At 34.8% G+C, this 16,180-nt stretch overlaps 2 protein-coding genes across 2 annotated transcripts; both read left to right on the forward strand.

Annotated features, from left to right (window-relative positions):
* The first annotated feature begins 211 nt into the window (after positions 1–211).
* On the forward strand, positions 212–4,357 carry LOC134852797 (uncharacterized). The gene is made up of 3 exons (XM_063868581.1): positions 212–696; positions 3,007–3,179; positions 3,858–4,357. The coding sequence occupies exons 1-3, from the start codon at positions 395–397 to the stop codon at positions 4,289–4,291; spliced, it is 909 nt and encodes a 302-aa protein (XP_063724651.1). The 5' UTR covers positions 212–394; the 3' UTR covers positions 4,292–4,357.
* A 4,483-nt stretch (positions 4,358–8,840) lies between these two features.
* On the forward strand, positions 8,841–15,695 carry LOC134853116 (neuronal acetylcholine receptor subunit alpha-6-like). The gene is made up of 5 exons (XM_063869059.1): positions 8,841–9,141; positions 9,769–9,912; positions 12,125–12,278; positions 12,922–13,092; positions 14,723–15,695. The coding sequence occupies exons 1-5, from the start codon at positions 9,010–9,012 to the stop codon at positions 15,391–15,393; spliced, it is 1,272 nt and encodes a 423-aa protein (XP_063725129.1). The 5' UTR covers positions 8,841–9,009; the 3' UTR covers positions 15,394–15,695.
* The last annotated feature ends 485 nt before the right edge of the window (positions 15,696–16,180 follow it).

Consider the following 16,180-nt stretch of genomic DNA (forward strand, 5'->3'; position numbering starts at 1 on the left):
CGGTATTGACGCTGTTTAAAGAGTCCGTGAAATAACTAAAAGTCTCTTGCATGCAGTGGTGAAAAGATTTGATTCTTTCCAATAAATTGCGTAAATATTTGAACAAATTTTTTCAAGTATTATGATTTGATATGAAAGTTGACATTTTTTTTTCTGATTATCAATATTTTGAATCTTCTACATTTAAATTCTGAAATTAAATATTAAATGCTCATTGATTGTAGGAGGATTAATAAACGATTCGGAGTTTCAAATAAACACTTCGCTGTACGTTCTGGAATTTGCGGATCCTTTCCAGTGTTTAGTGTCAGTGAAAAGCAGACATTTACCGCCTGTCTTTGGACACACCTCACATGTTTACAAGTGCTCGAAAACAAGTACAGTTTGGCTTCTTATGGTCGGAGGTATAGTACCATATTGTCCGTACAGTTTAATTACAATGTTCGATTTGTCAGCATTGAATGTGAAGACTCAAGTCAGAGTGGGTGGCGATTGTCTAATGTCGAATCATTCCAGTCACATTTTTGAGGACAATTTGTGGATTATTGGCGGCGGTGGGTTTATGGCTAATTTTGGAACATTTTTCAACAATAAAATCAAGTGTTACAAAATGGACGCTATTTTGGAGGCCACTAAAAATGCGCCGCTTTTTCCGGCCATGGACGGAAGCGAGCATAAGGGACGAATGGAGAAAAAGTTAGACAAATCTAAAATAGGTTTAGACAATTGAAGGCCCATTTTTCTACATCCCACACCTTTCAAGTTATCTATTTATACTTGCGGAGTAAATAATGTTTTTACTACTTTTTATTTTTCCCAACCATTAGTGCAAACATTAGTGCTACTTTCGTTTCGTGGCCCTTTTGCCGCAGAAAACATTGGCAGTTTAGTTGTCTATGCTTTGACTTTCGAGTTAACACCGTTGATGCATTTTTACTCATCAATTGAATCGAAACAGCTTTTTCTTCTATAACAGTACAATAATAGAAATTCTTTTTCAGAAATTTTCCAACTCAACTTATTTTGCGAAATTTTTGAAATGCATGTTTTATACAATTCAGTTTTATATTTTCCATCTCATTACATTCAAAGTTTTTCCATTTTTTACATGAAATGATAATTTATTGAAATGACAATTTGTTGCACTGACAATTTATTAGCATCTGTAGCTGCCTTTCTCTCGAGGATAGTGTTACGAAACTTTCAAGGGCACGTGGCGCAGATGCGAGAGCATGAGACTCCAACACGAATCCGACCCAGCAAACGTCATAAAATTCATTTTTTCATATTTGTTTCATACGTATTTTTATTGAGAGTAAAGAAAGTAGTGAAGACTCTTATATAGGTCATGGCGATTTTTTTGTTTTGTTTTCTGGAAAAGGTCTTAAAATTCTCTAATACGCTTAGATGTGCATTTATACGTTTATGCATTTATGAATGCTCTTAGGTATATATGCACTTTCTGAGTTCAATTGAAATTCATCTGCTGAAAGTTGCGTAAATAGCACTCTCCAAATACAACGTAGATAGAAATGGCGCAAAAATTCGTGAACTATTTTAGTTTGGAAAGTGGAATTTAATTTAATAATTTCCAGCGGAATAAAAACTTTACCTGTTGATCTAGTTTTCTCAAGTTGGGTTAATTTTATCAAAAAAGCGCTAATCATAAATTGTTCTAGACATTCAAAGGGCATATATTTTTTCTATGAAATCCGAAAATTGAGATTTTTTCAACAGAGTCAGTGTATTTTTCTGTTTACTTGCGTTCATTACTCTTTCCCAATTGTCAGTTGGCTATGTTTTGTTTTTTAGTCTGCTTTTTATTATTTTCTCGCTTTTATTTGTGTAATTTAATATGGCCAAATGTAATAGATATTCACCATGCCAAGTTTCTTGACACTAGGGCAATTGAAAGTAGTTTTTCTGAATTGAAATTGAAAGGTGGTGAGGAAAATGGTAAAGAATCCAATTGACTAAAGCTCGAATAGACCGAGCTAATTAAACTGAGCAAACTACCTATTTCCCGAAATTTCTGCAGGCAAAAGCTACTTTCTCTGGCGTAATTAATGTCCAAGGTTGCTCAAATTTCCATCAGTAGCAAGTTATTCTATGCAATAAGTTTTGTCTATTCGAACTTCGCAACTTATTATAATTGAGGAGCTTTTCAACTTGACCCATATCGTAAATAACAATATTTTGAACGGTTACGAAAGTGTATTTGTCACATCAACAGAAACTAAATCAGAAAGATTTGGATGTTGCGCTCACTCTCCACGTGGGTAAAAATATATTTGTGTTCGTGACTTCCCATGACTGGTGTACATTGAAATCAATTACTGTTATTTTCTCGTGAACACTTGTTCACAAGACTTATCTCCTGAGGTCTGGCGTTGGTTGGACTCAAAATAATACTAATTTTGAATACACAGTCACTTCGAAATTTGTTTACTATCTTGGATGTACAATTGCCAACTCGGAATCTGTACAATTTGCTCATTAATTTTTTTCCCTTTTTAAGGTTTATTCGGCTTAAAAGGATTCTGCGTATGTTACATCGGCTTAGTAGCCTCATATTGTGTCATCTGTCTGGCGAAATAAAATCTCAAGTTGAGAAAAAAAACTTTCTTGTGTCGAACTTTTTTATGTTCACGTTTCTTAGGACGTCATTTTTTCGGACCCAAGTATTATCGGTTTAGTTACCGTTTTGTGAATACTTGTATCATGTTAGGTTGAAACCGCCTATTATTGTTCTTGATATGCTGTTTCATTCGAGACGAATCGTGATTTGAACATCTTGTGTTAAAAAGTGATGTATGTACTTTATGAGATCAAACTATCAATAGTTTCGGCTTCGCTTATTGCAGAGTGCCAAACCAAAAATCGGATTTGTAAAGACACTATTGCTGAAAATGAGTAACTTAATACACTTTTGCTTTGTGGTTGAATGTCCAATTATAAACTTACATCCAAACTAATTCTACTACAAAGTGTATCCTTGGTTGTCAGGTCTGCTAATGATGAGTATGCTGACTTCGAGCAGGAGTTGTATTTTGAGAAGAAGCAGGAGAACTTGAGCATCAGCAGAGTGTCATCTTCTCTCAGCGGGGCTCAGGGATCACCAACTGTGTCGCCAGCACCCCAGAAAACAACAGACACAGCCCAAATAGATGGTCAAAAAGGTTGGTTGCATCTCGCTATCAGTAAGTTTTTTTCTATCTAGTTAAATAAAAGAAACGGATTTGAGTTACAAACTAGAAACCGGATTTTAAAAAATGAACAAGAACTTGTTGGCCAAGAAGCTTGGCTCCATACCAAGGCTACTAGCCGTCTAATCTATTAATTTAATGTTTTCCCGCATTCTGAAGTGCTCGTGGACAAAATGGGGAAGGGGGTTGGTTAGTTGAAAAGGTTTTATACAAAGTTCAACCTGTCAGAGATGAAATGTTATCACATTGTATTGATGTGAGTTTATCATTTAATTTAAAATCATTTATAATGATTGTTACTTGGAGTTAATAATACGCAACACTGCTTGTAAAGTTTCTATTTCTCTTGACTTTTAGTGTCGTCTGGTGAACATAACAGTTATTTGTGCATTCTTTAAGTTTTTGACTAGTCAAAATATAAATTTAGATGGAAGCTTTTTGATGAGATAGTTTTTCTATATTTAGTATCATTGTTAAGAAAAAAAAACATTAACTTTCTTGATTGTTCAGAGAAAAACATTTTGCGGGTTGGTTCTGTTGCTTTTTTTAAAATTATTTTTTTCTGTCTATGCAAAAAATATCATAGTAGATTATATTGAGAAAAAAACGTTGTATTTTGAATTATTGAATAAACAATGCTTTTTTCTTCAGGTGAGAAAAAGAGTGGAGCAGAAAGTGATGATGAGGGAACAGAGAATCTAGACATGAGGGAAACATCCCATCTGGAGAGACAGACTTCTTTCGCATCTTCAGAGCAAAATCCGAACCAGCGACAGCAGGAACAGACTAACAGTAAACAAAGAGTTAAAAAGGATAAAGATTTACACACATCTCTCAAACAAGGCGAACAGAAAGGTCAGCAGCTAGAAGAGCCTGAAAATAGTCAAAATTATGCAGAGATGGAATTGCAAGAAGCCAGAACGCAGTTTCAGACGCCGCAAAGTGGAAAGAAAGAAAATAAAGGCCAACAAAGCGAAAAAGCTGTCAAATTGGCATCACTCGCGAATGCCAAAATTGGGAGCAAAGAAACTGTGAAAGCGAAAGGAAAACCAGTTGCAAAAAGCGAAGCAAAGAGCAAAAACTAAGGTTTTGCGAACATATTGTAATAACAACTATAAAATGATACACTTGTAGATGTGAACAAAATGCAACAAAGCAAAAAAAGTTTCATTAAATATTTTATTCTTTCGGCTAAATATGAAATACTTGTAAGTGATCCCAATCCTTAGAATTAGCTTCTTTCTACGCCTCTTAAGCTTAATAGTAATTAGATTATTAGCAAGAGCCCACTTTATATTAAAAAAACAACGATGAACGTAGTTCAGGCTCTTCTATAGGTCGCTTCTATATGTTTTTATGTTTTGGTTTTTTAGGAAAACTCATAAAAGTTTATTCAGGCTCTAGTTTTTTGGGGTTTATGATTTTTTTAACTTTAGTTCATTTATTTTTTTATTAAAATAATGGCTAACTCTACTATCGAACAGCAAAAGTGTAAAAGTCACGAAAAAGTGATTGAATTCTAGTTTGTAAGTGATTTTCAGATTTCCCAGCGAAACATAAAATTACCTATCGATCCAGTTTTTTTTTCAAATTCAGTTAATTTTACCAAAAAAATCTATCATAAATGTTCTTGAAACTCAACGAGCTTCAAGGTTATCCATTTTTTTCTTTGAAATTTGGAAGTTGAGTTTTTCAAAAAACAAGTCAGTTTTTTTTCTGTTTACTTGCGTTCATTGGCTCATTTAATTCATTGTTTAACCACGTGTTGTTGGCTTAGTGGCACGGGAAATACTTGAAGTTTGCCTAATTGTGGTGTTTATTTTTGTCTGTTTTTCTGTGATTGAATTTTTCGTGTTTCAACTTTTTTAAGTGTTTTTTTTCCACTTAGTTATTTCCACCTGACTGACCATTTAGAAGCTTGCAGTGGTACGCTTTTGTTGTATCGCAAGTGATGGGAACCTCCTATTGGTCTCTGTATTTTAAGTTAAGTTAATTGACTTTGAAGGAAGGTAATTTCTACTATTGAACAGCAAGAATGCGAAGATCACGAAAAATAGTGTTCAACTTCCGAAAGTCTGTTTAGCTTTACATGTCTTAGCGGAGTGAATAGTTACCTATTGATCCTTTTTTCTCAAACTTGGTCAACTTTATCGACCAATTGTCAATCTTATATTGCTTTCAAAAAACAAGTCGGTATTTTTTTTTTTGGTTGGATCAATGGTTTATTTGGTTACCCCAAAAAAGGGCGTTTGTGCCTCAGTCAAAGTGAGCAACACACCAGGCTTTTGAGAAAATTTTGACTGCTAGGTTGACTTTGATTGCTTTGATGAAAAGCCTCAAAGTAGCTTGAACCCGCAAAAAATCCATTTCATTCTCTATAAAGTAGAATTTCATCTGCAGGCTCAAAATGTGTTAAATTTTTTCTCTTGTTTTTTTTTCATAAAAAAACAAGCGTTTTGCAGTTTTTTATGTTTGAGGTCGCGGGGCGTTTTCTTCTCAAGTCATGAGTTTAACGTAATTAGTGGCCAGCACAATTGTCCAATTTAGTTGCATCTAAAAACAATAATTGCTTCAAGGAATCAGCGGTACCGAATCAAAATTTAACAAAGTTCTTTTTTTTAAATATCAAATGCCCATGTACTAGAAACAAGTAAATTGATAGTTCAAGGAAAATAATGAAAGAAGACAATTAAGTTTTGTCGATCTTTTCAAAGTTCATATTCGCAATTGAAATAATATATTGATCAGATTGCATAGTTCATCAAGATCTATCAGATGGTGGCGTTCCTTATGAGAAAAAGAGACATGATGATGCAAAACTAGGTTTTTAAAATGAGAAAATCTCAAACAAATGAGAAAATGAGTATTCATACTTCTTAAAGGTATTGCAAACTTTTCATATTAAGCAAATATTTCCAGGCCAAAAAATCAAAGCTGACCGCTTGCAATAAAAAACAGGCAAACTTATGCCATTTTTTCTCAGACTTCAGATGCTTTGTGAAAACCTAATATTTGAAGCTGAGCCGTTTTTAAAAATTGAAGAAAAAAAAACAACCAATTTGTTCAATTTTTGCGTGAATTGACTGCAAAACTTGGTTGTAGTGCATAAATGTATTTTATGTTAACTTTCTACTTCGAGTTCGAGCAAAAAACGTTGAGCGAAACGAAATATCTAAGAATTCTGATTGCTTGAATTATTTCTACCTTTCGGTTTCTCCATCATTAGAATAGTCCCCAATGAGATGATACAAGTCCGTCACAAAGTGTTAGTGCTGAAACGGTTTTCCGATTTTTTTTTTGAAAAATTGAAACGAGAACTTACATGTTGATATTAGAACCAATTAATGAAGAAAGTTCAGAAACTAAGTTTTTGCACTGCTGACTTGCTCTGTTGTTCTGACTATCCCGAACTGGCAAAAATGCTTTTTTAATTAAATTAATTGTAAATTGATTGAAAATTATCCAAATTTATGCACACTTTAAAAAGATTTAAATTTGAATCTATTCATTCCGGAAATTTTGAATTGATTTGACGGTTTGATAAACTAATCCCACCTCAAGCCAGTTATATCAATTTTGTGGTGGTATGAAGATTAATTTTGTGGCCACAAGCAGTTTTCAATTTATTCTAATTTATTTTTAATCCAGAACTTGATTAATAACTTTCACTGAAAAAACCTCCGTCAGTCTAACAGTCACCATCAGTCCGTTCACTAAGAGTTCCCAACTGAAAACTTATATTATCTCGTGCTCCTTCAAATTTTCTATAATATAAAAGAACCTCCTGATAAAAAATGTTGAGTCCGATTTCTTTCAAATTGTTCTTAGGAGGATTACTTTTGAGGGAAAAATTTCAAAGCGAGAAAACCTGAAGTCGACTCGCTAAAGTCTTTTCTTGAAACGCGCCGAGTAAATTTTTTCCTAAGTCGTGCGGCTAAAATTTTTTGTTTGTATCGCACCGCCGTAGTTAATTCTTAGATCGCTTGGCTTAAGTTTTTTTTTGGATTGCGCTGCTTAAGTACTTCCTGCCATTTCATTCCTTCAGTAAGACGCGCCTTCAATTTTGAGTCGCGCCATTAGTCTTTTTTAAATCGCGCCTCTTAGTTTCTATCTTAAGTTGCCCATTCAATTATTTGTTAAATCGGTACGGTTATGTATTTTCCGAGTCGCGCCGGCAGTTTTAATTCAAATCGCGCCGCTTATGACTTTTTTCAGTTGCGCCGTCAGTCTTCATCGCTTTTTCTTAAGTCCACGCGCAGACTTTAGAAAAGACTTAAACAGTGCGAATTAAAAAAAGACAGAGGGCGCAACTTACGAAAAAACTGATGACTTAAATTGAGAAAAAAACTTGAGCAGTGCAACTTAAAAAAAGACTGTAAGCGCGACTTAAAAAAAAGATTTAAGCGGCGGATGACATAAGCAAAAATCTAGGGCGCGTATTAGAAAAAAACTGACAGTGCAACTTAAGAGAAAACTTTAGCAGAGCGACTTAAGAAAACACATTATTGTGGCGATTTAAAAAAGTTTGCGCGACAAAACGTTTGCCGCGCGATATGACAAAATACTTTGGCAGCAAGAATTTAAACAATACTCAAGCTGCGTTACTTAGCAAAATCTCGACTAACGAAAAGACAGACGACTCATTTTTTTAACAATTTTTTTTGCTGCGCGACTTAAGAAAAGACCAATAGCCTGACTTACAAAACGACTGGCGACGCAAAATAAGAAAAGGCTTTAACGGCGCGACATAAGAAAAGACTGAAGACACGAATTATGAAAAGACTGTCGGCGCGTCTTTAAAAAAAACGTTAGCGGCGCGATTTAAGAAAAGACATTAGCGGTGCGACTTAGGAAAAGTTCTTAGCAGTGCGTCTCAAGGAAAGGCTTTTGGTTTTTTACTCAGTCGCGCAGATTGTTGCCATTTGATCTTAGGCGCGACGTTCGCGCGATTACTTCATGTCGCACCGGTCGTTTGATTTTTTTTTTCAGTCACACCGGTCTTGAAGTGCCAAGTTTTGGCAGCGCCGGTCTGATATTGCCAATATAAAGTAGCGGCGCAGGTCTGGAATTGTCAAATGTGGGCCGCGCCGATCTTTTCATAAACCGCGGAACTCGAACCGGGAGTGCAAATTTGACAAAGGGGAAGAAAAAAGTCAAAAAAAAAATGTAGCGCGTTTTTGATTCAAACAATTGCTTCCTGAAGACTTTTTAATGAATGTAAAGTTAAATCTATCTCCTTTTCATTGTACCAAAATCAGGATATTAACATTTTATGGGAGCCCTATATAGCAAAACGAGTTCCGTTATTTAAATTTTTCATTTATAAAAACTAAACAATTACTTTCAGCTGAATGCAAATAATTCTTGAAATAACGTCTTTATTTTTTTCCAACGAAATCAAAAGAAATATAAATAACTGAATAAGCGTTGTATTTTGAGAAAAAATTGATCCCTGAAAATTGTCCAGCACAATTTAAAGACCCAAGAAAGTGATGAACACGTGAAATTACACATAGAGCCAGAACTAAAAAAAAGTCGAGCCAATAATTCTGCAGAAAACATGTTTTTATTTAAATATTACAAGAAATAATTGTCATACGTTTTAGTACACTTGCAATTATGTGACGTCGTTTCGGTTCGCTTCATTAACCAAAGTCAACTACAACAAAAAAAAGTAAAATCAAGTTCGTTCACTTTCTAAAAATTACGAAAAACATTATTAACTATAACTTCACTTCTACCAAATTTTCTCACTGATTGTCAGCCGAAACTCTAAGCAAATAATAGTATTCTAGTCACTCATATGATGGTTCGAATACTTTTAATTTCACTTTTCCTCGTAAACTTTGACTTAGCCAACTCTGTGTCAGTTCATCAGTTACATATGGAACTCCTTGAAAACTACAACCGCTGGATACGACCAGTAACCAATCAGGTCTGAAACAAACAAACTGGACAAATTAGGAGCAAATGAACAAATTAGAATCAAGTTAACATCGACTCAGCTGAGCTGTTAGGAGAATTTAAGTTGTTTTCAAATTTTTTTCAAGATTTGTGTGCGCTTTTAATTTGAAACAAAGTAACATTGAGCTGAAATTCAATTAAGAAATGCCCATGACCCCTCAGGGATTCGATCCTATGACCACCCGAAAAGATACCCCTTTGGTATACTGTTTTATTGCATCTCTAATTCGTCGACACTAAATTTGATAGTCTTCTAAAAGCGTTTTTGGTGCCAAAGTATTTCAAATTTAACGGGGAGTTGGCGCCGAAAACAAACGCGGAGAAACGCGTCATATTTACCCTGATTTTCTAAAATTCGCCTCAGGCGCAGAAAACTTAAGCCTTGCTCGAATTTGTTTGACCGTTGGACCAGGTTCTTCTTAAGTGTAAATGGTAGTTACTTAAGACCATCTAACCACGAGGGAAAGACTAACATACACAGGGGCTGGGACTAACAAAAACTACAAGCTGTTGAGACCAGTCACTGATATACTCAATAAAACACAGAAGGTGGGGCTAGAACTGTTCCCTTTTGTATAATTATTCCCTATGATTTCAGTCTTCGATTGTGAATCTGACTTATGGAGCTGCACTGTACCAGCTGGTGGGGTTCGATGTCAAACTGGAGACCCTCTCCACTCTCATCTGGCAGAGACTCTACTGGCAGGACCAGTTCATCCAGTGGCATCCAGCAGATTATGAGGCATGTTGACAGTTTCAATGAGTTCAATGACTCAATTACACTAGCAGTACCAACTAGTTATGTAGCTGCCGTGGATCTCAAATGAGTAATTATAGTAATTAAAGGGATAGTAACTATAGTATTATAGTACTCAAATTCCTATAAGCAAATCTAAAGTTATAAAAGGTATGAACTATCACTAAAGGTATAAACTATGATAGATGGTTGCCGCGCACGTAACCGGGTCAAGGTGCTTGATTTAAATTATGACTTTTAAAGTCGAGCAAATGCAGTTTTTCGACTGAAATTCAGCGACTGAGAAGCAATTTTAAATCGAGCATGCCCAGTTTTAAGCAAAACATACATCGAGCACAGTTAAAACATAGGACAAGCTCAGTTGAAACATTCGTCTAGCCAGATTTTTTTTTGAAATTTTTGGTACAGTTTCCACATATTGACTGTAACAAAGGAATAATAACAAAAAAGAAAAAAATTTACAAGGGCGTCTCACTAAGAGATTGTCTCACTATCTGAACTATTTGATTGATATTGAAAGTTATGAAATGCTAAATCAAAGTATTTAACTTTCCAGGTCAAAAATTTGACGTAAAATTTAAACCAGATGTGTTTTCACGGAGAGATCAAAAAACCTTTTGAACAGTTTTTCGGCGCAACCACGGCCAAAAACAAAACGAGAAAATTTTTTTGTTTGTCGAGAAACTTGAAACAAATGAAAATTTCTATTTTTGGTCGAGAAAGTCGAAACATATCAATGCGGGGTCGAACAGATAAACTTTTTTAAAATGTCGGTCAAAATAGTCAAAGCATACCTGAGAGCTGGATTGAATAAAGTCAAAACCTATCAAAATTTGGTCGAGAAAGTCGAAACATACCGATTTTCAGTCGAGAAAGCCGAAAAATACCAATTTTTAGTCGAGAAAGTCAAAATATAAAGCAAGCACCTCGACCCGGGTAGTTCAGAAGGCTCCGACCACAAGAAGTTATACAAAATCATTTCCTTATTTTTTTAAACGTTCTGTTATTTTAAACTAAAAGTTCAAGTAGTTTCAAAAAATGCAACATTATTTTCAAAAAGGGCCACTTAAAACATTGTAACAATTCTTATCAGTAAATTTGTGGTGACTCGCATTCGTATCGATACCTTCTGATCGCATCAAAATTAAAATCTTTTATCTCGATATATTTCGTGCTACTAAAACTTGAGCGGCAAATAAATCGTTTCAGAGAACTAAGCAACCAATTACTTTTGTTTAAAGTGTTACTAGTCTCAAAGTATGTCTCTTTGTACTTTGCAAAGTGTGAGGGGCTTGAAATGAAGAAAAAATTGACACGAAAAAATGAAAAAAAATTCAGTTAATATATGAATTTCGACAAAAAAAACAAGACTGCTCCGAATTCTCGCTAATTGTTCTCAATTAAATTTTGGTTACTGATATTTTGAGAAAATACGAATTTTAAGCTGATAAAATCAAATTTTAAGAAGGAAAATTTGAGTCAAATATGGATTTTATAATACCAATTAGTTTGCTTCAGTTCAGTTTGGAAAATTATGAGAGCGGATAATTTACCACTCATAAAAAATTCGCGTATTGAGACTTTGAATTCTTTTTCAAGTTTCAAAGCCTTCCGCTTTTTAGTCTAATGCGTGCATACTCGCTTGGTATTCCAAAGAGCCTAAGGTTTCCGGATTGATACCCATACGGTATCAATTTTTGTAAAATCGGTCTGAATAAAAATCATTCCAGTCATATATATTCCTCACTTTCTTCGAAAGTCAGAACAATAAATTTTTCATTGATTTTAAACGGCAGTCTGAACATTCAAGTCTTCGTATTGTAATGGGCAGTCCGTTTTTGATTCATATTTAAACATCTCATATCATTTAAGTCTGCACATACTTCTTTTTTGTTACTAACAAAATCTAATCATGAAAATGAGAACAAATATAACAGATATTTCAAGCAGCTCCTAAAAATGAAATTAGTAAAAATCAGAGAAACCAATTCAAATTCTTAATATATTAATTTTTTGTTTTTTTAATCTAAAAAATCGAAAAAAAACTCAGTTTAACGAAGAGCAAATGTGAAACTAGATTGAATATGGATATGAAATTATGCCTAGTTATTGGCATGTTAATTAATAAAGAATTGTCAAACTCGCCAGTGTGACTCCTGACTGAAATATAGTTTGTTTTTGCTAATTCTCTTTTTAGGGCATTGAAGTGATCCGACTGTCTCAGTCTCAATTGTGGACTCCTGACTTGCTGCCTTATAACGACATAGGAGTGTATGACTCGAACAAGTACGCCAAAACAGTGCCTCTCTCAGTAACCCACACTGGATCTGTCACCTGGCTCAATCCAATAGGTGGTGGGAACGCATATTTATTCACTATTCAATAGGGGCAGTATGGGAGGAGGGTTGAGGGGTTGGCTTTTCGGTATTCATTACAGGCCGCAAAACTCCTATATGTGTAATCCGTTTGAGTAAAACTCAGAAGAAAGAGAGAAAATGAGGGTGTATGGATATTTGGGATCTACTTAACAATTGCCCTCCCTTTGGTACCTACTTAAGAATTGTCACCCCTATTAATAAAAGCAGTAAATTAGCGCTAGAGCTTTGTATTGAGACTTCTAAATTTCCTGCAATCTGATTGGTCAAAAATGCGTTATATTAATCTACTTAACAATTACCCCTTTTCTTTAAAAAAAGGGGGTTAATAGTTAAGTAGACCCGATATTTGGGCTATTCAGTTAATTTAAACAAGTGAACCAAATTTTAAATCAATACTCAATTTAAAACGCAGATTTTTAAAGATTGGGTGAAAATGGGGTAATTTTTTTGATCCACGCCCCCTAAATCCTCAACCCAGCAATGATTTCGGGGATTTTTGTATGAGCCAAAAACAGCATTGACTGCGAGAATTGCTTCTATTTTCTTATTGTAGCTTAACTGCTTCAGAACATCAACAAAATTACATTTTATTTGTAAAATAAAAAAACGTTTGCAGCTCTGGAGACTACGTGTACGATGGATGTGACCAATTTCCCCTTTGACAGACAGGAGTGCAACATAGAGATTGGTTCGTGGCAGTACAAGGCTACCGAGATTGACATATTCTGTGGGGGAGTCACTTTCGACACTTCCTCCTACTCCGAACACACGCAGTGGAAACTACTCGGTAAGTTCATTTGTTCACTTTGTTTGTTTTGCTTATTTTGTTCACTTTACTCATTTTGCGAAACTAAAGTGGCCCTCACACATTAACTATATTTAATGCCAAAATGTTGGCAATATCGGTGACATTGGACAGTTTAATTAGTCAAAAACTAAAGCTTATAGGTTAATTAGTTTTTTGGAATTAGTTTTTACGCGAGGAAATTAGGAAGCTAAATTAGGGCGTCAAATGGGCAGTTTCAGATTAGTTCACTTCGTTCAGATGCGTTGACCGAAAAGGATACTGCCAACAATTTGGCAGTAACTAAATTACGAGGCCAAACTGTGCACTGGATAGGTGCACCATTTGGTGTCTGTAAGTCACTGGAATCCAGAGACAAGTCTCTAAACATTTTCCAAAAAGAGTTCGGCCCATAAGTTTTCCGCAAATTATGCGATCAAATACCTTTGTAACGTAAATTTTACTAGTTGTATCATGGGTTCCGCATCAAGCTAATATAACTAGTTGTTCTGAATTGCGCGAATGTAAGCGGATTCCGCAACTCGAAAGCGGATTCCGCAAATGTAAACAGATTCCGCAAATGCAAACAGATTCCGTAACTCGAAGGCGGATTCCGCAAATGTAAACAGATTTCGCAACTCGAAAGCGGATTCCGCAAATGTAAGCAGATTCCGCAAAATCGTATTGTATTCTGTTATGATGAAAATGGAATCCCCAAATTGTGAGTGGATTCCGAAAATGTTAGCGGATTCCACAACACTGTTATCTTGAATTTAATGAAAACATATTTTTTTTCGGTTCTGCAAAATGCTCTGGATTCCGCAAATTTTGTTCCGGAGTCCGCAAATAATAATAATGTTCGGATAATTTTGGAGCGATTTTGAGCAAAACAGTGATTAATTTATTTGTTCCTGGCATCCAAAACAGCCAAAATATCAAAGAATAAAATAAAAATAGCCGTGTATAGTGGATCCCGCAACAAATCTTTTTTTCAACTTGTTGCGTATCAGCTTAAAATTTACAAAATACCCAATTTGGACAATTTATGGTGAAAAATTTCCTAATCTCTTTTGATTAAAAAGTCCCTATCTTGTGGCATTCTTAGAATCTAATTAATTAAGAAGTTGTAAAATCTTCTAAGAAAAGTTCTAGTATAGCACATTGAGGATGAGCTAATTTTGACCAGGTCTGTAGGAAAAAAGTTTTGGAGGTAGTGACTTAATATCTGTTTTTTTTTTCTAATCCAAATAGAACAAAAAACGGTTCAAACTTTCAGAAATGAAATAGAACCGCGAGGATTTTCATGGAAAGTAAGCATAATCGCTTATAATAGGTTTTCATTGTCAGTCTCTATAAATTTCAAAAATAATAGACTATATTCGTTTAAAAGCTGTTTATATTATGATTTTTTTTCAAAGCAATAAAATCCATTTTCAACTGATTATACTCCTTTATTATTTAAATAACTACTCCGTTCATTTTCGCTTTGTATTAGTTTTTGTTCCATATCAGTTGGTCTTCTTATATAGATTAAGGCTCATCGTTTCCATCATGAATTTTGTAATTTCCTTTATTTATAGTTAATTATTTTCATTGCAAACATTTAAAAATTTCTATATTTTGTCTATTTTAGAAACCTCTTGTGTGAGAACTGCAAGCGTCTACCCTACCGGAAAATTCAGCTCTCTAGTGTTCACGATTCGATACGAACGAATGAACTCATTCTACATCCGCAATATCGTTCTTCCAAATGCAGTTCTCTTAGCCCTGAGTAGTTTGACCTTCTTTATCCCAAATAACCTTGGGGAAAGAGTCAGTTTCGGAATCACAGTGACCTTGGCTCTATGTGTGAACTTAATTATCGTGATTGATTTCATACCCGAAACTTCAAAAACTATCCCAAACATCTGCAACTACTTTCTAGTCAGTATTTTCTTGTCTGGATTTTCAATTATGCTCGCCATGATTTCGATCAACATCAGTTTTTGGCTTCAATCGACAAATTTGAAAATGATTGACCATTTTCAGAAACTGACAAATACAGTTTCAGTTGCGACAATGAGTTCCTTTCTGATTTCGGACGACGTTCAAAATAAATCGCGGAAAAGCTCCTTAAAACGTGACTCGGTTGCTACAATTTTGGAGCAGGAGAAAATCAAGAATGAGCAGGAAGAAGTCAAAAGACGAGCAACTGAGAGAAGAAAGGAAAGACTGGCTAAAGCGGTCAGAATTTTTGACGGAGTTCTTGGCATGTCATATCTGATTGCAACCACGCTTTATACTGTACTCTTTATCAATCAATAAGCCGTTGTAACTCTAATAATTGGTTTTCATGACTTCAAAACTTGTAGAAAACTAACCCTGACATTTTGAGGGAGCTTTTGCTAACCCGAAAAAAATCAGAAATTTTCCCATAGAAACCGAGTCTCGCAAATGGTCCATTTTGCATGAATAAGTCAGCCATGTTTGCAGTGAAGTTTAATAAATTGAATTGTTGTTTACAATTTCGGTCAACTCAAAAAGCTGAGTACACGTGATGCACAATATAAGTATAAATGACCATCCTTCCATACAACTTAAATCTCCTCTCTTCCAAACAACCGTCATTTTATCAGCCCAAATTTACACTGACTAATGCGATTTCACTTATGGTTTTTCAAAATTGGCTCGTTAAGCGCCAACAAATTTATAAACATGATTGAAATTCTTTGATTTTTCAATAGTTCAAAATGAACATAGCCTCCTCCATCAGCAAAATATTATTACTATGATAGCAGATGAAAGAGCAAAAGTATGCAATAGCTATTATCTAAACCAGCCAAAAAAACTCAGTTGTTTCGCACAATATAATGACTAGCCGAAAAGCGGGCTTTCTTACCTTGCGAAGTTTTTAAATACAATTGTTTACCTGGCAATTTTTAGTAAGCCATCACGCTGTTTTGTGTAAGACAATAGACTTGTTTTATTTTTTGTTAATGATAAGTTGATTAGTCTTTTGAACTTAGTATGGAATGTTGAACACCTTAAATTTCCTGCCAGGAACCCAAATGAGTATAGGACAATCCTGGACTTACTGCCAGGAAGTCTAAGA

This window comes from Symsagittifera roscoffensis, chromosome 8 (assembly GCF_963678635.1).
Source record: "Symsagittifera roscoffensis chromosome 8, txSymRosc1.1, whole genome shotgun sequence".
NCBI lineage: Eukaryota > Metazoa > Xenacoelomorpha > Acoela > Convolutidae > Symsagittifera > Symsagittifera roscoffensis.